Below are 22,963 nucleotides of genomic sequence, written 5' to 3' on the forward strand. Positions count from 1 at the left end.
GGTCCCTTCAGCACTCTCGGCCACAGCCCCCAATGTGTTTTTCCCTTGGAGATAACACTCCTCCACCCACCTGTCATGGTAGTCGTGAGGAATAACAAGTAGGCTGGGATGAAGAGTATTTTTAACTCTGGAGTTAGAGAAATGCTGAATCATCATCATCACCATCATCATCGTCATCATCATCACCATCACCATCAACTCCTACTCGGGGAGTTGGTGTTTTCTATAATCTGGGAAGTGGAGTTCTGGACCCAAGCACTGGCAAGGCCAGCAGCAGTTATGCAGGGGAGCTCTGTCCCCTTGTCCCACCATCCCAAATGTGCACCCGTGACCCTGTACATGGCCCTAAGGCCCATACAATGCAGATTCCCGAAACAGACAGGGCAGGGAAGATACATAAACCAAGCAATAAGGGGTTATACTGACATATAAACTTCCTTACTAGCATCACTTAAATTGGAAACAATACATTTTTATTCATTTGAGTTACTCATTTATTTATCCAATAAATATTGAGCACTTACTATGTGTGAGGTCCTGTACTATGGATGAAAAATGAAATCAGAGGTGCCAATGTATGCTTTAAAAGGCACATTAGTAAGTCCCTGGTTCCTACCTCTGCTACTCTTAATACGAACAATTAATCAGAAGGAAATCAGTGGGTGAAAGGGCTACTTTGTCCTTTAAAATGCTGGGAGTCTTAAAGCTACTGGAACCCATGAGTAAATAGACCAAGAATTAAGAAACCCTCCAGACAACTGAGAGCAAATAAGAAGACAATCTTAGTTCGTAGCCTAGGTGCTAGAGTGCTATGAACACGTGAGGGCATTCTGTTAGTTTTAACCAGACACGTCTATTGCTTGGTTAACTGAAGAATCATCCCAAATTATAAGGCCTTTGGGGTGAGCCCCCAAAGATAAAGATGAAGACACACCAAGAAATCCAATTAAAAATGCAATTCAGTGGATACAAATCACACCACCACCACAAGCACCCATTTCCAACTCGCTCCACTGTTATTTTTACCATATTTCAGGCTAGCGTTGTGAATTTTGTTTAGGTGAGCACCCCCAGGCCAGCAATGCAAGAAGGAATCTTTCCACCTATAACCTCTGCCCTCCCCCACCACACACACACACACACACACACACACACACACACACACACACGAAGCACATGTTCCTGCAAAGGGAGGCAGTGTACTGAAGATATGCAGAAAGTGTGGGCTTTGTGGTCAGAGAGATCCAAGTTTATCCCAACACTTATTGGATGCATCATATGGACAAGTTACTTAACTTTTCTGAGTCTTAGTTAGTCTCTGAGTCTTAGTTAACTCATCCTTAGCATGTGCGTAATAATACCTATTAAAGGGTTTCTCTGGAATAATGAATATAGAGCACCTTGCTTGGATCATGACACACAGAAGGTAATCAATAAATAGAGATTTCCACCCATCTTGTAAACTTACAGAGCTTCAGCTTCTAGATGATCTACCCTCTTCCTTGGCCCATTTCTTCCTAGCCTTTTTGGTTTGCTATTTGCTCTTCACTGGCAGATTTTGAACCTAGTTCTCACAGTTGAAGATGTTAAGCATCTTTGATTCATTTATTAAATAAATACTCATTAAGCACCTTCTAAGTGCAATGTGCTGTATTGGGGCCAGTACCAGATGCAGAGACGAATCAGATATCAACCCTACCTGCAGAATCGTTAAAATTTAGGAAGAAAGCGAAACTTGCAGTACAAAAAGTAAAGAGTGATGCATAATTTAAGAAAAGTAGATAAAGTGCTGTGACTCAGAAAAAATCAGAAAGTATTTCCATCTGAGGCAATCAGGGAATCAGGGGAGCCTTCTTGAAGGAAGTGCCACAGAAAATAGGCTTTTTAGGGCTTAGATGTGTGAAGATGGGTGAAGAGCATTATCAACAGAATGACTGTGGGAAAGGGAATGTATGCAGGAAAGGAAAGGGTTTATAGAAAGAATTCCAAATAGCGTCATATGTCTGGGATATGGGGTGAGTGAAGTAAAGAAAAGACAAAGCTGAAAGACATATTGGCATCAGACCGTGCAGGATGTTATTAGCCAGGCTAATAAATCTGGATATCATCTGCAGACAATGGGAAGTCAGTGAGGGTTTCTAAGCAGGGAAACAATATGACCCATATGACTGGAGCTCTCTCTCTTTATGTTTTTCAATGTGACTAACCTGGGCCTCCCCTTACTAACGGTCTTGTGGACTCAAAGTCTGCATTTCCTTCCAATGACCCTGCCTGAGCAGAACTGTCCTTATTTCCACTTCAAAGTGCATGCCACCTTTTCAGAGCGCTCTTAAGTTTCCCTTTCGAGTCTGAATCCATTGAGGGAATTTATGCTGATGTCACAAACAATTGGCAAGCTCTAAATCCAAAGAACAAGGCTTTCACATTCCGTTCCAGGTTATAATTTCTGCCATTTATCCATGTTTCTGTGAATAACATTATAATCGCTCATCTGCACCCAGGGGAGTGGCTCTTCGGAATTTATCATTACAGGTATACAATTTTATAAAACCAGCAAGATAACTTTCAGGCATATTAACAGACAGTTCTCAAGAGGAGACATGAGATCATAAGTACTTTGGAGAATTACAAGGTGAAGTATCACCCCCAGGAGGAAAAAAAACCCCAGCTACTTCTTAATCAGTTTCTTAAAACACAGCAAACCAGAGTGAGTTCCTTGTAAACCTACAGAGACAATACTGTATCTCAAGCATATCCCCAATATGCCATTTATTGGAGATTATTTGTTTAGTTATCAGACCCCTCATCTAAACAATTCAGTTTAGTTTGAATGACCGACATCATCATTTCACTTATTCATCCTATTCAGAAAAAAAAAAAAAAGCCAGCAAAATGCAGGAGGAGGGGAGGGATGAAAGGAATATAAGCAAGGAGAAAAGCAACTGAGAAGAAGGCAGAAAACAGCACAAATGAAATAAGGAGCAAGAGAATGAAGACTAAACCTATGCTATCTGGACAGAAGACATGCTCTGCCTGAATAAGAATGGACACAGCAGAGCGCCAGTCGTGACTGAATGAATTTTACCAGAGCCAATTAAATGCACTGAGAGCCCACTCTGGGCTAAGTGCTGAAAATACAAAGATGAAGAAGGGAAGGCTCCTTCTCTTCACCAACTCTGAGTTTAGATGAGGAGGCTGATAACTAAACAAGTAAATTGCAGTACAATGGACTGAAATGCTACAAGAAACAGAAGCTGTTGAAAAAGCTTTGAGTGCACCACCAGCAGGAGAAAGAGGATCCTTGAGAGGATGTTACTTGTGTGCCTTTAGGTAGGTCACTGAACCTCTCTAAACCTCATCTCTAAAAAGTGATTCTATCTGGCTGCCTCTCCCTCAAGGTTGTTTTGACATGAAATGAATTCATGATTGAAAATCCACTCTGCAAACTGAAAGCCCTATGCCAGCGTAGGAGATGGCTATTTTATCCGTTTGAGCAAACGTCTATTTAGTGCTTACTTTGCACGCTAGGTACCAATACTGTGGTGTGGGGCACTGACCCCTCTCTGGCTTCTCCCTGTCCCTCCACCATTCCAAGCTTCAGCACAACCAGTTTGGCTTCCCACTGTGTGTGGAAGCACCCACAAACAGACGACCTGCAAAATACCGTGAAACACTCACCATCTTCCGGTTGCCTCCATTCTTGATGTCCACAGAAGGCAGCAGGGCGAGGGCACCCAGGGGGACTCTCTGTTGGATCTGAGCGCCCTTGTCCTCTTCCTGGCCGCCTTTCCTTCTCCCATCCTCTTGCCTCTCTTCACCAACACTTTCCTTGTTCGCTTTCTTGCCTACTTCTACCTGTTACAGATACTCTTTTTTTTTTCCCACTGCTTTACTCCCCCTCCCCATTTGGGCATTAGCGCTTCTCCTGTTCGGGAACAGAGTCATTTCTCAAACCTCCTGGAGCATGTCTGAGGAACAGTGGAGAGGGGAGGCGTCTCCTTGAAGGCCAGTGAACCTCTGAAGCTATCTTAGAGCCCTGTCCCGAGGCTAGGACTCTTTCTAACACCCTCTCCCTTCCCCCATCCCTCTCCCTTCCCCGGTACTCCCTTCCCTCCCTCCCCCACTCTCTCCTCTCCCTCACCCTTCTTTCCCTTTGATTCTGCAACTCTCTTCCTCGTCCCCTTTCTTCTCGTGGACCCTAAGACCACATCCCACTTATCTTTTTAGTCTCACACCCCTGCCACCCCGTACCCTCCCCACCTCCCCTACCCATCCTCCTCGGTCCCATCGCCCCCTTCTCGTCCTGTTCTCTCCCACTCCCCTCCCCCGCTGCCTCTGGAGCTGGCGCGCTGGGACAATTGGCGAAGTTCTGCCTGACTCCAGGCCCGGGACAAGGAGCAGTTCCGGACTCTGCTCAGCAGCCGATGACGTTACTGAATTTTGCGCGTGTGATTGGCTACTGGCTTTGCAATGGGAGATCCTGTAAAGATTCTCAGGGCCGGTTTCTTTGTCCCTCCGTCTCTCAGGTTGAGTTGGGGAAAATAGGCCATGGAAACTATACAGTACTTCACAAAAGGGTTTAGGGGCTACCTACTAGGAAGATAGCCAGTGACTCAAGTCTTGGGCGTGTGTTGTGCCAGATGAGGGAGCAGAGTCAGTGATATAAAATGGTGAGTGGGACTGAGAGTGGAGGAGGAAAGCTTGAGAGTCGCAGCGCAGGATAGAAGGTAACAACCTAGGAAGGCGTGGGGTAACTTTCAACCCCAGCTGTGGTCTCTGTCTTCAGTGCTAAGGGTGTCACCTTGAAACAGAGCTTTGGATTTGGAATCAGGCATTTAATTTCCAGTCTTTGTTCTTCTGTTTGTAGGACCTTGGGCAAGTCACTTCATTGTTTCTTCTCTTCAAGGTAGAAGTGATAATACCAACGTACTTATTTAACTGGTTTATTAAAAGGATTAAATGGGAACGTACTTTTTAATTATTAAACCTGTCATTATTTTAGTAAATAATTTGGTGTAGCAGAAAGAATCCCGGATCAGGAATGAAAAGTCTTTGGTTATCTTTCCTGTTTCTGTATGACCTTCGCCAAGTCACTTTTAACCCTAGTGGGCGTCAGTGTCCTCACCTGTGAACTGGGAGAACTGGACCAGATGACCTCTAAGATCTCTGTTGGCTCTAACATTATGTGATTGACTGCCAAAGCTTAGCATCCTCCTTTAATTCACCCCTTCGGAGGAAGACTTCACTTCCTTTTTCAGGACTTGAGTTAATCTCCCCCTTTTGTGAGAAAGCCACCTTCTCTTAGGTACCCTGGTGAACCTGCTTTTCACAGGGGCCAGTCCTCTCCCCCATCCTCAACAATGAAAGTACAGATCCCAAACGGTAGCAGCTTACATGTAGGGCTCATCCTTCATGGAGACTCTCTCCCCAGGCTACTGGCAAGAGCAGAATTTGGAGCTGGGGACTCTGGCTCCACTCGAAGAGGCCATGAGCTCCACAGTCTGGAGCAGCCCTGACATGCTGGCCAGTCAAGGTGAGAATCCAGGCCCCCTCATCTCAATGTCCCGCAGTTCCCTCCGCCATCCTCACATCATCCCCCACTCATGTTGCTTCCACCCTGTGTTCTCAACTCCACTCATTACCACACAACTCTTCCCCATCTCCATCTGACATTTTAGTACTTAGTTCTACACCACCAACTCCTTTGGCACCTACTCCTCCTTCCCTCACTCTGGTACAGGGACCTCTGTATCCCTTACACCTTTTTCCAAAAATAAAATGATGCCAGGAGGAGTGTATTACTCAGAATAAAGAGGTTCTGGAAAGACACAATCAAGATAGAATTCTTCAAAAGGAACCAGGGACAATGGGATTACAAGTCAAAAATTGGCATATGGCTAGCAGTAAATGATAGGTTTCCCAAACCTTTCGTTGAGATATTTAAGGAAGATATCACTTCCACCTTTATTAGGCCGGCTCAGTCTCTGGCTTGCTAACACTGAAGTCGTAGTTTTGATTCTCCAGTTAGATGATTACCTGAGGCGCATTCCAGTGAAAAGAGCACTGCCTTGAGAGTCAGGATTCTAGTCCTGACTAGGATCACTGATGGGTAGAATGATCTTAAGCAATCGCTTCGCCTCCATTGCCTCATTGTCTACATCTGTAAAATGAGGGAATTGGATTCCATGATCCCTAAGGTCCCTGTCAGTTCTAATTTTTAGGATTCTAAACATTAAAACTAGCAGCAAGGCTTTGGGCTCCAATTTGGAGACAGCCACTCAGAAGCATTGGTGTTTGGTGTCAGCTCTGGCAGGTGCCACCTTCACTCTTCAGGGCCCCTTCTCTGCTAGCAACGCTCATTGAATATTCCTTGGAAATGGAGCTCTGGTGACCAGGAAAGACAGGAATAAGCAGATAGGGCAGGGGTAAGGTTGGTTCCATAGGGAGCATGGGGATTGTTTTAAATTGCTCCATCAGGGAGTGTCGGAAGTACGTTTCTTGGTTTCTGATTCAGAGGCGGCAATGCTGGTTAAGTAATTTAGTACCGTAGAAGAAATTGTGTGGATGTTTCAGGAATCAGAGCTAGAATGCGTTAGTTTAGCTCTGCAGGGGTCAGTGCCATCGGGTCACAGGAAGTCAGACCTGAAGATGAGGGAATCAATATTAGGAATCAGAATCCATGCTTTGGGGAACATGGGACAACATTGGGTGGAGGAAGCAAGTGTCACACAGACTGAGGGGCTCACAGCTAGGCCTGATTAGAAGGCACATTTGGGATTCAAATGAGTCATCCTCACGCTATCTTACTAGTCCTTCTTTTGTTTAACTTGACTAAGTAGAGAGGGATTAGAAACCATATTTCTATCACATCGAAGGGAAAACTTTAATCCATTATTCTTTAAAGTAATGTCAGGATAGTGATTTGGGTTTGTGTGTTGATTTGGGAGGCGGGTAGTACTGATACTGAAAGGAATATGTTAAGGGAGCTGATGATTGAAGGGAGGTTATTGTTGGAGGAATTGAAAAGTCTGTGTCAAAACGTTTTAGGTTTTTTTAAAAGTCTTTTTTGTTTATTTTGCAGTTTTATCAGCTACCTCTTGTGTAAACGAATGTGCAACTCACATTCTTGGGGGTTGGCCTTTCCTTCGCTTTTAGTTTGGGCATTATTACAACCACTTCTGTTCTTGCCCTTATATGCAGGTGGTGGCAGGAAGGTGAAACAGAATGACAGACTTGTATGTGTGTTTTCAAAGGTGAATGGTAGAACTCTTATCAGAAAAGATACATGGGGAGTGGTATGTGTAGATTTGGGGTGCCTTTATCCCTCTAAATGTTTGTGGCCCTGTCAGTTCATTCAGCAAATAGTCAACAAGTGACTCTTTTTCTGTGCATTCAAAGCAAGAGGAAGTAAGGTCTGTCTTCCCCTGCCTCACCCCACCTCTGTTCCTTCCCCCATGATGCGTTAAGAGAATACAGAGACACAGGCCTTGGATGGTCTGAATTAGACGAGGTGGACTGTGGCCCAGAAATGGGTGGAGGGGCTAGTGCTGCCTTAGGAAACTAACCCAATTCTACTCCTGCAGACAGTCAGCCCTGGACATCTGATGAGACAGTGGTGGCTGGTGGCACCGTGGTGCTCAAGTGCCAAGTCAAAGATCATGAGGATTCATCCCTGCAGTGGTCTAACCCTGCCCAGCAGACTCTCTACTTTGGAGAGAAGAGAGGTAGTGTCCCACGAGTTATCTGCCTCCATGGGAAACGTGGGCTGGGGAAGGGGGCTGCAGAGCTGAGAGGAAATGTCCCTGTAGTCCAGAGGCTGAGAAATGTGAAGGGATGCTATATGGGGAAGCAACAGGCCATGGGGTCCTCAGCTGGTTCCAGGGAAACTTCATAATTATGGCTCTGACCTAGGCCATGCATGGTTTTATAGGGTCCTGGAGTGACTCACCCCAAAGGAGCCCTAAGAGACAGCTGATGTCAGTGTTGCCCCAATGTGGCCCACAAATCCAACCTACTTTTCTGAGTATCTCTGAGGCTACTGAGCCCAGTGGCCCAGGAAAGTAACTGAATAAACTAAAGACTAATCAAACTCAGGAGCAGTTTTTTTTTTTTTTTTTTTTCCCCTGCCCCAAAACCACACTAGACCCTCTCTTGAAAAAAAAGCTGGCCTGGGATTGGAAGATAAAGATGAAAGTCACCAGTTAAAGCCTTGCTTCCAATTCTCCCAATTTCCCCCAGCCCTTCGAGATAATCGGATTCAGCTGGTTAGATCGACGCCCCATGAGCTCAGCATCAGCATCAGCAACGTGGCCCTGGCCGACGAGGGTGAATACACTTGCTCCATCTTCACTATGCCCGTGAGAACTGCCAAGTCCCTCGTCACCGTGCTCGGTGAGGCTCCCAAACCCCAGTGTCTCCACAGCGTGATTCCTTGCAAACAAATCTCCCTGCATGGGCCCCTGAAGCAGCCTAGAGCCAAGCAAGTCTCCAAGCATTTGGGGAAAGTTCAGCGTGCGTTTCCGTTGCAATGGAATGAAATGCAAAGAGTGCTGGGGTCTAATCTTTTCTCCTTTACTTACTGTTTGCTCTGGGACAAATCTCTTACTCTCCTTGAGCCTGACTTTCCTAACCTGTAACAAAAGGATGATGGTGTCTGTTCCACTTACCTCCCAAGATTGTGTAAGGGAAACACGAGAAGTATGTGCAGTGTATGATTATAATTTCCAAGATGAGTACCCCCGTGGTTTGCATGCTCTCATCTTGATCCTACATTTTAATTTCCTTCTTTGCTCCCCTGAGCCTCACATATATCTGTGGCCACCCAGCTGTGCTTTTGGGTTGTTGGGTCATGTATCATCTCAGGTATGGTAAATCTCCCACCACCATATCTCCTCCCCCTGGGGTGGTCTTTCTCTTATCAAAGAGAAAGATAATTTCTCTAGCCTTCTACCCAGCATAAACCAAACTAGAACTCAGATATCCTAACCCTCAGAGAGTCTACCTCGGCAGGGAGAGATGAGGTGTGACCTCCGGGTGCTTCTCTTTCCTATCCTGGCCGTCCCCTATCCATGGCAGGAATCCCACAGAAGCCCATAATCACTGGCTACAAGTCATCGTTACGGGAAAAGGATACAACTACCCTAAACTGTCAGTCTTCTGGGAGCAAACCTGCAGCCCAGCTCACCTGGAGGAAGGGTGACCAAGAGCTTCATGGTAAGTTCCTCCTGCTTTGGGGGTGACAGGAGGAAGTGGTGCTGGGACAGCGGGGAGAAGAGAGGGAGTGAGGGGCACATGTCTATATGCCTGTGTATGTGCACATAAGGCATGGTGTAGAAGAAGAAAGGGGAATGACAGATATTCTGTGTACAGTCGTGTGTGTGTGTGTGTGTGTGTGTGTGTGTGCGCCCGTCGGGGACTCCATCCTCCTTGTGTGTACATATCCATTTCACAACTTCCTAAGTCTGCCTAAGTTGAGACGCACCATCTGTATGTCTACAGTGGGGCCCACACAATCTCTGCATGTTAGGGCTCACTCTGTGTCTATGTGTGTGTGCGAGTGTGTGTCTGTTTCTGCTCTCTAGGGGAACCAACCCGAATACAGGAAGATCCCAATGGCAAAACCTTCACCGTGAGCAGCTCAGTCACCTTCCAGGTCACCCGGGAGGACGATGGGGCAGACATTGTATGCTCTGTGAACCACGAATCTCTCAAGGGAGCTGACAGATCCACTGCTCAACGCATTGAAGTTTTATGTATGTCATGGGCTTGTGAGTGAAGAGGATCTGGTGTGAGATGGGGAGTGGGGAAGAGAAACGTGCGGGTTACTGTATATGAAGGACCAGGCACAGATAAGTAAATAGGTGAAAAAAAATAAGACAAGAATTGCCGGGGTTAGGCCAAGGGTCAGCAAACTTTTTCTATGAATGGCCCAATAGTCAACATTTTAGGTTTTGAGGGCCATGTGGTCTCTGTCTCAACTACTTAACTCTGCAGTTGCTGCAGGAATGTAGCCATAGATCATATGTAAACAAATGAACGTAGCTGTGTTCCAATAAGACTTTATTTACAGAATGTAGCTGGCAGGATTTGGCCCGATAGGTAAATTTACCATCTCCTGGGCTAGGCCAGTGTTATGCACCTAGATTGTAAATTGTAGCAGTAACTGTAGCAAATCGAGAATTAGAAGACAGATTCTAGTCTGCCCTTCACCGCTTACTAGCTGAGTGATATTAAGGAAATTACCCCACTGAGCTTGATTCTTTATTTGCTAAATGAGAAGATGGACATGGAATCACAAAGGCTTCTTCTTGGTCTAACATACTATGAGTTCAAGAAAAGAGGTGGCAGGAAAACATGCTCTCTCTGTCTGGCATCATTATTCCCAGATTTCTCCCTACAGTACCCCCCACTAGTCTGCCCCAGGTCTATGATTTTTCTTGGGATTCTGACCTGAAATGGCCACTGTCAAAATCACTACTCCCAACCTTTCCAAAGATCCTCATCCCTCTATGGAATCTGCCTTGAATATGGGTGGGAAACGACCCACTCACCTGAGGAAATTGACAAATTTTCAAAAAGAACTTCTCTGAGTAGAAAAGTCAAGGGGAGGGCTTCCCTGGTGGCGCAGTGCTTGAGAGTCCGCCTGCCGATGCAGGGGACATGGGTTCGTGCCCCAGTCCGGGAAGATCCCACATGCCGCGGAACGGCTGGGCCCATGAGCCATGGCCGCTGAGCCTGCGCGTCCGGAGCCTGTGCTCCGCAACGGGAGAGGCCACAACAGTGAGAGGCCCACGTACCGCAAAAAAAAAAAAAAAAAAAAAAAAGTCAAGGGGAAATAAATAAAGTAGAAAGGGAGAAAATAATGAGTTATAAAAGAATGTACTTCTTGTCCTAACTTATCTAAAGGCTGGGTGTTTTTCTAAAATAACTCAAACCTTTCATCTCTTCCTTATGGAAAATCCAGGCCTGACTTCAATGCTCTTTAAATCAATTGCTAGACCCATTGCTGAAACTTGACCATGAGGTAGGTTTGGGGTGGTGTCACTGTCCGTTTAGCAGACTCTCAATCTGGAAACAGACAACCTGGATTCTAGCCACAGTGAGCCACTGCTTACTAGCTATGTCACTCTCACCAAAGCATTCAATCTCGTAGCGGCCCCTTCTTACTTCAGTGAATTTTCATGAGGGTAAATGAAACACTATATAATGAAAGAACTTTGTAAACTTCAAAGTTCTGTATTGCTATAAGGTGTTTCTCTGATAACTAGTTCTGAATGTAAAGCCCCTGGCCTTGGTCTCCTTGTCCAGGGCCTGGTCCCTGGCCAGGGCTAAAGAAGGCCCTCCCCTGTCTGAGCCCCAAAGACTCCTCTGTTAGGTACTGGACCATCTGGCAGTTACTCTCCAGGGATCATTTTGGCCCAACTGTGATCAGCAGTCAGTCAACAAATGCTATACAACAGGTGCTGCACTAGAGGCTTCTCTGGCTGTGAGGCCTTGGAACACCCGTTCTCTCACCTGGCCTGATTCTCTTCATCCCGTTTGATTGGACTGAAACATGTTCATTAACCGGATGTTAAGGTTGGCTCTTTCCTTAGGGGAAGCTCGGCCTCTTTATCTGTTGTTCTAAACCGGCATCTGGTTGTATTGTTCTATGCGGCCATCTGGACCCAGCCTCCTAAGCAGCCCTTCGGCATCGGTGGCAGATGCCATCATTCCTTCCCAGAACCCATCTATATTGTGTCAGGGCCTTTTTGCAGCCAGAATATGACCTCCATCTCTTGCTGTTTCAAAGCTCTCACTTCATTTTTGGACCAGCTACTAAAAATGATGTTCTGCATTAAAGCATTGCTTCCCATTTAAGCTCCCTTGCAGAGAGGATGGAGAGGTTGTGAACTCAATCAGTGATCAAATTCAAGTTTATTTGTTCCCTCAGAAATATGTATTAAGTTCCATTTATGTGCTAGGCACAGATGATCCAGTGATCTCTCTTCTCAGCTCTCTGTTAAGACACCCCTTGGGTCCCCAGCGAGGACAGACCTTCCATAATCCTACCTCTGCAAGGTTGCCATATGGCTCCCTCACACATCCAACAGCCATAGTGGTCTTTGCTCACAGAGGTTGGGGGGTGGTCTTTGTTCACAGCCTCTTGGGCTCCTAGGCCTTTAGGGGTGGCAGCTGAAATGCATAACTGGATGATTCTGAGATCGAGGTGACCTTGAGTTTCACGTTGACCCCATTTCCTTCTCCACAGACACACCAACAGCGAAGATTAGGCCAGACCCTCCGCATCCCCGCGAGGGCCAGAAGCTGTTGCTCCACTGCGAGGGGCGTGGCAACCCCGCGTAAGGAGATCCACTTCCTGGATTGTAATGCACCTCTACAGACGGAGACTTTGCCTGAAGTCTTCCCATCTCCTTCGTACTGTCTGAGCCTCTCGTTTTCCCTGACACTGTCTAACGACACCCATCCTCTGACTGCTTCTCCTGCAAAGCAGCAGAAGTGGGGAGGGGCTGCCCCCTGGCTGAGCCCCTGAGGTTCCTGTAAGGAACCAAGTCACAGTTAGATACAAGCTAGGCAATCTTCCTCGTCCCCAGACTGAACCCCAAGGAGTCCCTCTCCACCTGCCTCTGAGCAGCTCAGTGTCTCTGGCCCCTATAACTGCTCAAGCCTTCATCAAACTGTCCTTGACTTCCTTGCTCCCAGTTTTGTTTTGTTTTGTCCTTCTTTAGCTCCCTGCCCTACTCTTTTCTGAACCCTTCGATTTCTCTGCCTCAACAGCCCCCAGCAGTACCTATGGGAGAAGGAGGGCAGTGTGCCGCCGCTAAAGATGACCCAGGAGAGCGCCCTGATCTTCCCCTTCCTCAACAAGAGTGACAGCGGCACCTATGGCTGCACAGCCACCAGCAACATGGGCAGCTACAAGGCTTACTACACCCTCAATGTGAACGGTGAGCCTTCCGCAGCTCTCCTCCAGCAAACCCCTTCTCCTCTCCTCTGACATCTGGTACCCCAGTCTTTCCATCTCCTGATAGCATCCCCAGACCATAGTTGGGAGTGGGCTAGTAGGGCAACAGCCCACCACCAGAGGGCCCGAGGACTTAGGCTCCAGGTCCATTCTAGAATGTGGAATAAGGAAAAACCAGTGGAATGGTGGACTTTCATCTGCCTTTGTTTAGCAGTGGTGACCCAGGCAACACCATCCTCCAGCCCCTGCACTCACCTGGCAACAAGAATAAGAATTCTGTGTGTAGAGGCCCCCGAGCCGCTCAGGTGTGAGTGTAGATGCGTCTCCCTTTGCAACAGGCTGTCCTCAGAGTTGCTTCTCCTGTGACTAGTACAGGATGCATGCTGCTGCTGTCATCTCCTTTTCTGCAGACCTTGGACCCATTATACAGAATTCAGGTGGAAAATAGAGCTAAGTTCATACTGTGCGGAGAGACAGTCAGAATCTTTTCTCAGATGCCATATTTTCTAGAGAGACTAGATGATGCTCCTTCTCTGAAGTTCTTCCCAAAGGTGTGACCACACAATCCAGCTTCAGGAGAAGTGATAGGCTAGGACAGAGGCCTCTTTATGCAGAGTTGGCAGGAGGTTTTTTGAAGACCCCAACAGCAGTGGGGTCCTGCCAGAAAGCCTTAATAAGCCTTTCCTCATAACAGGGGAAATGCATCGTCAGGGGAACATCAGAGACTCCCTTATGTGAAATGCCCATTAAAGCAGTGTAGGGATAGCAGCCAGGCCTCCCAGGAATAAGAGATCGGAGATCTTGGGACCAAAGTGTCTAGATGGGGTGATTCCAACTCCAGGAGCAGACCTCAGCATGTGGGAGCTGCCTCAGCACAACAAACAAAGCTATTGTAGGGTGCCAGGAGCAAGGACAATGCACTGAGGTCCTGTGTCTGCCCCCAGATCTCTGACGATGATTGGCAGTGAGAGAAAATTCCTGTGCCCTTGTGGTTGGTTTCTTGCTGATCCCCCGCCGCCCTGTGCTAGAAAGCGCGCTCCTGTTTGACTGCATCTTCTGCCAGTGCTGACGCCTGGTGGTAGAATGAGTTACTGCATCTCCTTCCAGAAATCATCCTAAACCGAGTTGACTCCCAACGACCTGGAGTGAAATTAAATGGAGCTCTACCTAGAGACAGTGACATGTAATTGACAACCCCAGAGTTCATTTTGGTCGTGCAGACCTATGCTCTTCTAGGGAATTTACATTCCCATAGCCTCTGGGATAATTATCCAGGACTGATTTTTAATGTGGATTGTGTCTCACATTTTCCCGGGGGCGGGGGGAGAGGGGAGAGAAAAGGAAGAACAGTGGATAACCTCACTGTGCTCCCTCCAGATTACAACATCACACCCACCCCTCCTATCATAGAGCCCCGCGGACCCTCTTCTCCCTCCCTCCCAAGCAGAGCATAAAAACCAGAGCATAAGTTTTTTTTTTTCCAAATAAGGCGGAGACAGGCAAGGAACTAAAAAGCTGGTCCAGTCAAGCCTGAGGAGACATAAGGTAGGAGAGACAAAATGTATGAGGAGTCAATGAGGCATCAAGGCTCAAGCTGAGTCTATGAAACAACAGTAGCTCTCCCAGGGGTGGGAGAGCCGCAACGAGAGCTCATGTAATTTGGGACACATCAGAACTGTGCCCTGGCCTGTGCACTGTCTCCTGAGATCTGCGGAACCCTGACTAAGGCTGCGGCTCTCCTTCACATGCCTGGCCAAGCCTGTGCTTGGGAATCTATCCTCTATTGATGCTGCTATGGAGGACAGATTCTCTATATCCAGTGGCCAAGACCTTGCCATCATGGGAGGAAGCAGTTCAGTCTTTGTCCTTCCCACAAACCTCTGGTTGGTGGGGAAGTGAAGATGGAGTCCCAGACCTCGCTGATGAGACCTGCTGGAGGATTGCGTCTTGCTGGAACTCTAAGTTCCCCTGCCAAGAAGGAACACTGTTCTTTATACAGGGAGTCACAGCCCATCGTCTTTTGTAAGGTGCTCTCAAAGTGCCTATTCCTGGCTCCATCAGTTTTTCACTTCTCCTTCCCTATCTGATATCAGGACAATGGGTGAATATGGTGAGAAGCCCCCCTAGAAAGGCCAGCTCAGAATATAAATCAGACGGGAGGGTAAGAGGGCATGGGTGATGGGGAAGAAATACTCTGCTAACCCAGAAATTGAAAGAAAGAGACACAGCACACACACAGACACACCACACACACACACACACCCCACACACACACACACACACACACACACACACACACAGAACAAGAGATGATTTAGACATTAAAGTGATGATCTTTGACCAAGGTCAAGCTTCAGGTTCACGAACTCAACTTAAAAGGTTGAGTGTGAGCAGATGTATCTATTTATTCATGATTACATTCTTTTAAAACAATTACTATGTTCCAGATAGTCTGTAAGAAACTAGGTACAAAAGAAGACATATCCCTTTTTGCTGGAAGATGCCACTCCATTCTCCTGATGTTAGTCCATGTTGTCTGCTGTGTAAGATGATCCACGGCCAGGTCAGAAATGCTGTGAGATAAAAGTTCTTCCCACATCTGACTGTGTGCATCCCACCTCCCTCCAGATCCCAGTCCGGTGCCCTCATCCTCCAGCACCTACCACGCCATCATTGGTGGGATCGTAGCCTTCATCGTCTTCCTGCTGCTCGTCCTGCTTATCTTCCTTGGCCACTACTTGATCCGGCACAAAGGTCAGAGGCATGAGGGAAGCATCAGGAGGGATTGGGAGTGGGTAGGGAGATCAGTGAAGGGAAGGCTGCAGGAAGGGCCTTTGGAGACTCAGTCGGCCCCTTGGAGAGTTTGAGCAAGAAAGAACACAGCCAACCCTGTGATAACTGAGCACCTCCAACCCCACAGTAGAGCCTGATCCCTTGGTGGCCATCCAAGTAAAATCAAACCTTCCCACTCAGTCAGCTGCTGCTCCCATGCTGCTCTGCCTCCAGGGTCTCCTGCCATAAGACAGAGAACTGCCGAAACTCTGCCTCTCCTTCCCATTCCTTCCTGCACTTTCCTCCTTTCTGTTCAGCCTCATGTTTTTTTGTCCTTTGGTCTCCCTGTGCTTTGTCCTCGCACCACCCCTTTACTTTTCTCTCCTCTCCTGTATCCCTGCCATCTCTCCCTCCCCTCTTCTCACATGCCTTCCTCTCAGACCTCCCCCTCTGTTATTCCTTCTAGCCAGCAGCTGGACTTACGTGGACTGGGCAAATGCTAGCCAGATCTTAGGTTCGTTGTCATGGAGCTGACCTAGCAGTTTCCCTATCACCATCTTACATGCACACGCACATATATACACACATATACACACACATATACACATACACACACCATTTTTTTTTTGGCCTGTATTATAGATCAGACTCTAGTTAAAGGCAGGATTCGTTAATTCTTGGGGGTGTGGTCAGGTGACGAATGTTGGCAGCAAGATGCAAATTAGGGCGGGTGGGGAGGAAGAATAAAGCTCTAGGCAGGAGAAAAATTACAGAAGCAAGGTGTGGGTGGGTGGTGGGAAAGTGGACAGAGGGGCTTCAGAGGTTTGGAAACTGCTCCTAAAAGAAGGAGCGTCTCTCTCTCTCCCCAGGAACCTACCTGACACACGAGGCGAAAGGCTCTGACGATGCCCCAGATGCAGACACAGCCATCATCAACGCAGAAGGCGGGCAGTCGGGCGGGGACGACAAGAAGGAATATTTCATCTAGGGGCAGCCCCCCAGGGACCCCGTGGGGACTGCTGGGGTCATCACCAACCTGGACTTGTACAGAGCGACCCCAGGGCCGCCCCTCCCGCTTGCTCCCCAGCCCCGCCCCCCCCCCCCCCCCCCCCCCCGTACAGAATGTCTGCTTTGGGTGCGGTTTTGTACTCGGTTTGGAATGGGGAGGGAGGAGGGCGGGGGGAGGGAGGGTTGCCCTCAGCCCTTTCCGTGGCTTCTCTGCGTTTGGGTTATTATTATTTTTGTAACAATCCCAAATCAAATCCGTCTCCAGGCTGGAGGGGCAGGGGGTCCTGGGGTGAGGAAAGCAAACAACAACAAAAAAAACAAAAACAAAATAAAAAAAAACCCAGAGTGTTAGGAGGAGAATGAGGAAAGGGTAAGGGCAGGAAAGAAGCGGGGTCAGTTTGGTGGGGGGCTCTCACCAGCCCTCCATCTTCTGCAGCAGGGGCTCTTCCTGGACTTCTCCAGGGACGGGGAGGTTGTGACCAGGAGCTGGAGGTGGCTTTTCCTCTGTTAGTCGCACACCTCGAGCTCTGGACACAGGAGCAGGTACCACCTGACACCACTTCTCCACCCCAACAGGAAAGGAGTGAATGGCGGTCCCCGAGGGGATGTGACCTGCAGGTGGCATGCAGCCACACGTGCGGGGGGGGTGGGCAGGGCTTCCCCATGGGGGAGGACACAGGTCCTTGCAGGAGGGGCAGATTTGGAGAGGAAGGATGGCGGAGATGGCTCCCCACGATGAACGAAGCCAGGCCCTTTTCCCAGGAACCGCCCTTGTGGGGGGGGAATAGCAGAGCAAGGCTGCCCCTCCTTGCTCCAGCAGCTGTGGGAGAGGCACTGCTCTGGGCCCTAAACTGCATCCGCTTCCCCGCCGAGGGGCCCTTCACTCTCACCCGAGCCCCTGGTCTGTTGCACGGCAACCACTCATCTTATGGCCTTGCTCAGCAACTCCTCCCCATCTTGTGCTGCCCTGTGGCCCTTCCTGTTCCCGAAGCTGTCCCTAGTCCTCCCTCCCTCCCTCAGCAGCCAGGCAGACATAACAACAAAAATACTAAAAGGAGCTTCTCTGCACTGAGCTGTTTCCTGCCCAAACGAAGGGAATAATGTGAGTGCGTGTCTGTGTGTGTGTCTGTGCACATATGTGTGTGAGTGAGAGGCAGAGGGGCTCCTGGGCATGTGGGCGGGCTGTGGGAGGACGGCTCCTGTAAAGGAGGGTTTTGGGAGCTGACGGTCCCTAGGCAGGCTGTGTACCTCACCTGGGACGCTGCTCCGTCCTGGTATTTTCCATGCCATCCCCAGCGCCCATCTGTCATGGAGAAAACAGTCCCAGCGTGTGTTTTTGCTCAGTCGTCCACCTCATCTCTCCCTAAAACACAGGGCATTCAACCCCCGCCTCCATTTCCCCTCTCACAGCCAAGGAGTCAGTGCCACAGCCTTTGCTATGCATCCCCCAGGCCTCTCCCTGGCGCTGACCCTGGAATGACCACTGTCACTTCTTGTTCCCATAGTCTGTACCCGGCGCGTTGAGGGCTGGGAGTGATGCTGCCTGTCTCCTTCCCATCTCCACCCCTGCTTTTGATTTTCTGTCTTCCTTGTGGCCGAGCCGGTTGCCGTGGAGACGAGACTGCTCGCCCTCCCCGCCAGCCGGCCGCCCTGCCTCAGACCCAGGGTGCCCCTGGGCACTGCTCTGCCCCTCCTCCAGCATGTCCTCCTGCCCTGACAACCCAGGGGCGTGCAAAGTGGGGGCAGCTGCAGCCAGCAGATCTGCCACCCCTTTCCGTTCAGGTAATACCGTTGTGAATCTTCCAGCCGCTGGTTAGAGCCCGGGGTCCCCTCCTCTTACAGCAGCAAGGCAGCCTAGGGCCCCAGGCCTGTGGGCTCCCTGCCTCCCAGCACTCGCTTTTGGGAAAATGACTTTTCCTCTTCGAGCTGAACCACTCTGTCCATATTACACAGAAGCCATATTTGTACGGGGGGGAGGGGGAGGGGCCGTTGTGCTGTGTGTGTGTGTGTGTCTGTCGGTGGGGGGGGGGGGCGGGGCAGGGAGCAGGGAGGGCATCGTGTATCTTTATAATCTTTCTAACTCTCCTGTGCTAATCTCAGAGGGGCCACCCTCAATATATCTGGATTATCCGTGTCCTTCGGCTGCCTCCTTCTTGCCGCCCTTGCTCCTGTTGGGATGCGTGTGTGTAAGGGCTGTTCTGCTGGTCCCCCCGCACGTGGCGCCTCCAGGGGTGGCGTGTGCCTTGCCGTGCTGCTCGCCCCAGGGTATCTTGTATGGAATGGATATAACTCTCCAAGGGAGAGAAGTGTGTTCATCCCCTTTGGCCAGGTCCTTTCATTCCACAGCACCTGACTGCTCCCCATGTCCTGTGCCAGGCTGTGCTGGAGAAGAAGACCGACCCAACACCATTCCGGGACCACTTCAGCAGACCCCCCAAACTCCCTTTCTAGCCCACCTCATGTTGAACCTGAAACTGAAGCTAGAGTCCTGGGAGAAAGGGGACCGTCTTAGCAAGATGGCCATCCCTCTGCACCTTTGCTTCCACCTCCAGGCGGCGCTGTGTGAGTGGGAAAGACCACTGGTCAGAACTGACTACCACATCCCGCGCTTTCTTGGACAAATGAAACAGTGTCGCCTAACCAACCCTGTTTATCTCATCGTTCCAGCTCGGACACTCCATGAGTCACCCCTCCCAATGTCCAGGCTAAGTGTCCCCAAGTGAGGAAATAAAATGCATGGTAGGGGTGGAGGGAACAAAAGAGCAGAGATCACGTGAAAGCAGTGGGATGGTGGGGAGAGGGGGTACCAAGGAGCAGAGGTGTCGGTTTAGGGGCATCCTCCTGCAGGGTGCACGCCTTTTCTCCCTGTGCCAACTGGAGAGAAATAGCTCTCCCCCACCACAAGAAACGTTACATCTTGCTAAGATGCCAGGCCAGTGTAGCATTTCCAGAGCTTTTATGTCCCCCAACAGAAATATGAATAGAGATTACCCCATAGGCAACAGTCCCATATTAAAATATGCTGTCCCATTGTCCCCCAGAGCCTGCTTTAACTTGTCACGTCATGTGTTCTGCTCGGTATGGAAGATGCATTCGCTGTGCCCATAGGTGGCTGGGCAAGTGCCCAATCGCTCCCTGAAGTAGCTTCATTATGCAACCTTGACAGCTGCCCCCAAGCCCTCCCTCCTCGCACACTGAAACACCCAGACCTGGAGATAGCAGTACACACACCAAGACACCTGCCTAAAACCTAGCACTAAGATATGATACACAGGGTACACAGCCACACACACAGACGAGAACAGATAAGTAAGTACATTCCTACACCCAGACGGATACACAAAGAGCCCCTGCTCGCACACATGTGGCTCAGGCTGCCAGCATCACGTGGATCCAGCCACAAGCACCACTAACACCCCCTCCCACAAACACGTCCCTTTTGAACTATCTTTCCTTGGATCAAGTTCAAGGGGACAGAGAAGCAGTGAGAGCCATCAGCTGCCCTTTCCCTCCAACTTCCCAGCACATCTCTTATCTCTGTCTCACACTTCACCTCTGGCCCCCTCTTCCTTCCTTGTGCTTGAAGAATCCCTTTATGCTGGGAACCCCCTGGCTTCTCCACCTTCAGTAAGTCTCCCTTTCCATCTTCGGGAAAATACCCACCTTCTGGTCCCCACCTTTTTCCTTTCCTGAGCGCAGGTCCCCACCAACGGAATCCACCCTCAAAACAGGAAGCCCTGGGCCAGGGCCTCAAGTGGTCCTGAGGTTCAGGAAGGCAGTGGGCGTGGGGTAAAGGCTTCCTGAATGCATCCCCATCCTGCACTGCCCGCCCCATAGCCCTGCCCAGAGCCGATGGCCTTCATTAGTCCCTGGCACTTATCTGGGAACCACAGCCACTGACAGAACTATCCCAGCCCATCTCTCTGCCTGCCCTGAGCCCAGCAGTGTCATGGGGAACTGTCTGCACCCGGTGAGTGTGGGTCTGAGCCCACAGCCCCTCCCTCTCTGCCCCCCCACTCCTTCTGTCTGCCCCTCGGGTCTGTATACCTCTATCCTTCTCTCATCTCTTGTCCCTTCCCTCGTTTTCCTTCTCCCCTTTTTACCTCAGTGTCCTGGGTCCTCCTCATTCATCTTTGTCTGTTCCATCCAGACCTCCCCCTTCCCCGCTCTCCCAGTCCTGTCCACTCCCCTTCCCTTGTTTTTCTTTTCTTTTTTTTTTTAAAGATTTTTTTTGACGCGGACCATTTTTTAAACTCTTTATTGAATTTGTTACAATATTGCTTCTGTTTTATGTTTTGGTTTTTTGGCCGCGAGGCATGTGGGATTTTAGCTCCCCGACCAGGGATCGAACCCGCACCCCCTGCACTGGACCACCACGGGAGGCCCTTCCCTTGCTTTTCTACGACTCTTTGCTCCTCTTGAGTCGCCCTTCCTTGTCCTCTCCCGCCATCCCCACTCCATCCGGCTCTTCCAGCCCCCACTTCCCCACTGTCTCTCTCTCCCCACCTCTTGCCCTCAGTTCCCAGGATACCCTTCAGTGAGGTAACTAGATGTTCTGATTGCCCCTTCTGAGAATGTCCTCCAGGTGGCTGATGACAACTCTACTAAACTGGCCACTGAAGACAAGATTTGGAGTGAATTTCTTGAGACGTACGATGCAGACTATAACTTCACCGATGTGGAAGCAGCTGCGCCCTGCCACTCCTGTATCCTGCTCGACGACTCCTCGCTGCCCTTCTTCATCCTCGCCAGTGTCCTGGGCATCCTGATTAGTGGAGCTGTCCTCTACGCGTTTCTCAGACCTCTGTTCCCCCGTCAGGTCTACCAGAACTGGTCTATCCTGGTGCAGTTGGCTGTGGGCAGTGCTCTCTTCAGCATTATGGTGCCCGTCCTGGCACGGGGGCTGAGTGGGGCCCTCATCGCCTCCCTGTGCCACCTAGCTCACTTGGTCTCGTATGGCTCAGCCTTTGCCCAAGCTCTGTTGATAGGGTGCCATGCCTGCCTGGGCCCCAAACTGGGTAGAGGTCACGTCCCAGGCCTCAGGCTGCGGATCAGTGTGGGACTTTGGGGAGTGGCTGCCCTATTGTCACTGCCAATCACGCTGGGCAGTGACACTTCCCATGGACTCTGCACAGTGACCTTCAGCAGGGAATGGGAAATTTTGCGGTACATACATGCTGCAGCCTGTTTTGCCATCTTCATCTTGTTGCCACTGGGTTTGTTGGGAGCCAAGGGGCTGAAGAAGGCATTGGGCAGGGGGCCATGTCCCTGGGTTGATATCCTATATGTCTGGTTCATTTTCTGGTGGCCTCAGGGCATGGTTCTGGGATTGGACTCCCTGGTGAGGTCCAGGGCCATGGTGGTGTCAACATGTCTGGCCCAGCAGACCCTGGACGTGCTGCTGGACCTGGCAGAAGCCCTGGCAATATTGCACTGTGTGGCTACACCCCTGCTCCTCGCCCAGGTCTGCTACCAGGCCATTCAAACTTCTCTGCCCTCCCTGCCCCTCTCAGCAACACAGTCTTCTCATCTGGACATCCTTGGATGCAAATCCTAGCTCTCTTCCCACCTGTCAACTTGAATTAAAGTGTACGCTGTTTTTATGAAGCTGGTGGTTTCTTGTTTTGTCTGGGGATGTAGAAGAGAGGGAGGAGAATGGAGAGAGAGAGAGAGAGAGAGAGAGAGATTTCACAGCAGACTCTCCTGGCAGTGTCTGGCTGGCCTGGGGAGAAAATGAATGATGTGCAAATATCCTCGGGGCACACAGATGTTCTCTTGAAGTGTGGGGTTACTGCCATCTCAAGGGGGAAGAGCAGGGGGATCAGACTATGAGGAGAGCAGCTAAACCTAAACTAGAAGAGATGGCTTAGCTAGTAAAGAAAGAAGAGAAGCTGTTGCAGAAAGCAAATGAAATCAGAGTAGAAGCCAGAGAGAGAAAAACAGAGAAGACTGAAGATGAGGCCAGAGCATGACTCCTCCTCCCGGCTCAGCCTGTCCAGCCTTCCTCCCTGCCGTCTGTCTCCCTGTTGGCTTTGCTTAGAGATCGGGAAGGTGGAGAGAAGCATCCTGAGGGACCTTGCTTAGCCCAGGGAACAAATCAAGATAATTCTAAAGCCACTTCCCAGGAGTCATCTCTCCCAGGTTTATTTCTCAGCATAATCCTCATCCTTGTGTGTGTGTGTGCATGTGTGCATCTGTCTGTCCTCAATCTGTTAGAAC

General features: G+C 49.6%; 2 protein-coding genes and 1 long non-coding RNA gene across 7 annotated transcripts in view; 2 read left to right on the top strand and 1 right to left on the bottom strand.

Annotated features, from left to right (window-relative positions):
- LOC137219542 (uncharacterized) overlaps window positions 1-4,448 on the bottom strand; it is a 40,911-nt gene extending 36,463 nt beyond the window's left edge. Inside the window, exon 1 of the long non-coding RNA XR_010941165.1 lies at window positions 3,679-4,448. This is a non-coding gene — a long non-coding RNA (uncharacterized lncRNA). The remainder of the gene's footprint in view (window positions 1-3,678) is intronic.
- Window positions 1-17,095, top strand: part of CADM3 (cell adhesion molecule 3) — a 29,715-nt gene extending 12,620 nt beyond the window's left edge. The window contains exons 2-10 of one of the 2 annotated variants that reach the window (XM_067728288.1): window positions 5,432-5,533; window positions 7,584-7,724; window positions 8,239-8,391; window positions 9,076-9,213; window positions 9,582-9,752; window positions 12,251-12,341; window positions 12,778-12,947; window positions 15,593-15,718; window positions 16,606-17,095. In XM_067728288.1, coding sequence (XP_067584389.1) covers window positions 5,432-5,533; window positions 7,584-7,724; window positions 8,239-8,391; window positions 9,076-9,213; window positions 9,582-9,752; window positions 12,251-12,341; window positions 12,778-12,947; window positions 15,593-15,718; window positions 16,606-16,724 — 1,211 coding nt within the window. In that variant the 3' untranslated portion in view covers window positions 16,725-17,095. The remainder of the gene's footprint in view (window positions 1-5,431; window positions 5,534-7,583; window positions 7,725-8,238; window positions 8,392-9,075; window positions 9,214-9,581; window positions 9,753-12,250; window positions 12,342-12,777; window positions 12,948-15,592; window positions 15,719-16,605) is intronic. The other variant, XM_067728289.1, reaches the window with a different exon arrangement.
- A 145-nt stretch (window positions 17,096-17,240) lies between these two features.
- ACKR1 (atypical chemokine receptor 1 (Duffy blood group)) lies at window positions 17,241-22,351 on the top strand. Of its 4 annotated transcripts, XM_067728286.1 has the most exons (4): window positions 17,241-19,306; window positions 19,412-19,463; window positions 20,582-20,714; window positions 21,318-22,351. In XM_067728286.1, exons 1-4 carry the CDS (start codon window positions 18,652-18,654, stop codon window positions 22,299-22,301), a joined length of 1,824 nt encoding a protein of 607 aa, XP_067584387.1. In that variant the 5' UTR covers window positions 17,241-18,651; the 3' UTR covers window positions 22,302-22,351. The 4 variants fall into 4 exon arrangements, with proteins under 4 accessions (XP_067584387.1, XP_067584385.1, XP_067584386.1 ...); XM_067728284.1 differs by having other exon boundaries at window positions 17,241-19,463; XM_067728285.1 differs by having other exon boundaries at window positions 17,241-19,463; window positions 21,330-22,351.
- The last annotated feature ends 612 nt before the right edge of the window (window positions 22,352-22,963 follow it).

The sequence above is a fragment of the Pseudorca crassidens genome, chromosome 2 (assembly GCF_039906515.1).
Source record: "Pseudorca crassidens isolate mPseCra1 chromosome 2, mPseCra1.hap1, whole genome shotgun sequence".
Taxonomy (NCBI): Eukaryota; Metazoa; Chordata; class Mammalia; order Artiodactyla; family Delphinidae; genus Pseudorca; species Pseudorca crassidens.

Coding starts and splice junctions, on each gene's coding strand:
- ACKR1 (XM_067728284.1), top strand. CDS start 18,652: ATGACTTTTCCTCTTCGAGCTGAACCACTCTGTCCATATTACACAGAA. Junction 19,464..20,581: donor TCCAGGCTAAGTGTCCCCAA/GTGAGGAAATAA, acceptor CCCGCCCCATAG/CCCTGCCCAGAGCCGATGGC. Junction 20,715..21,317: donor TGGGGAACTGTCTGCACCCG/GTGAGTGTGGGT, acceptor GCCCCTTCTGAG/AATGTCCTCCAGGTGGCTGA.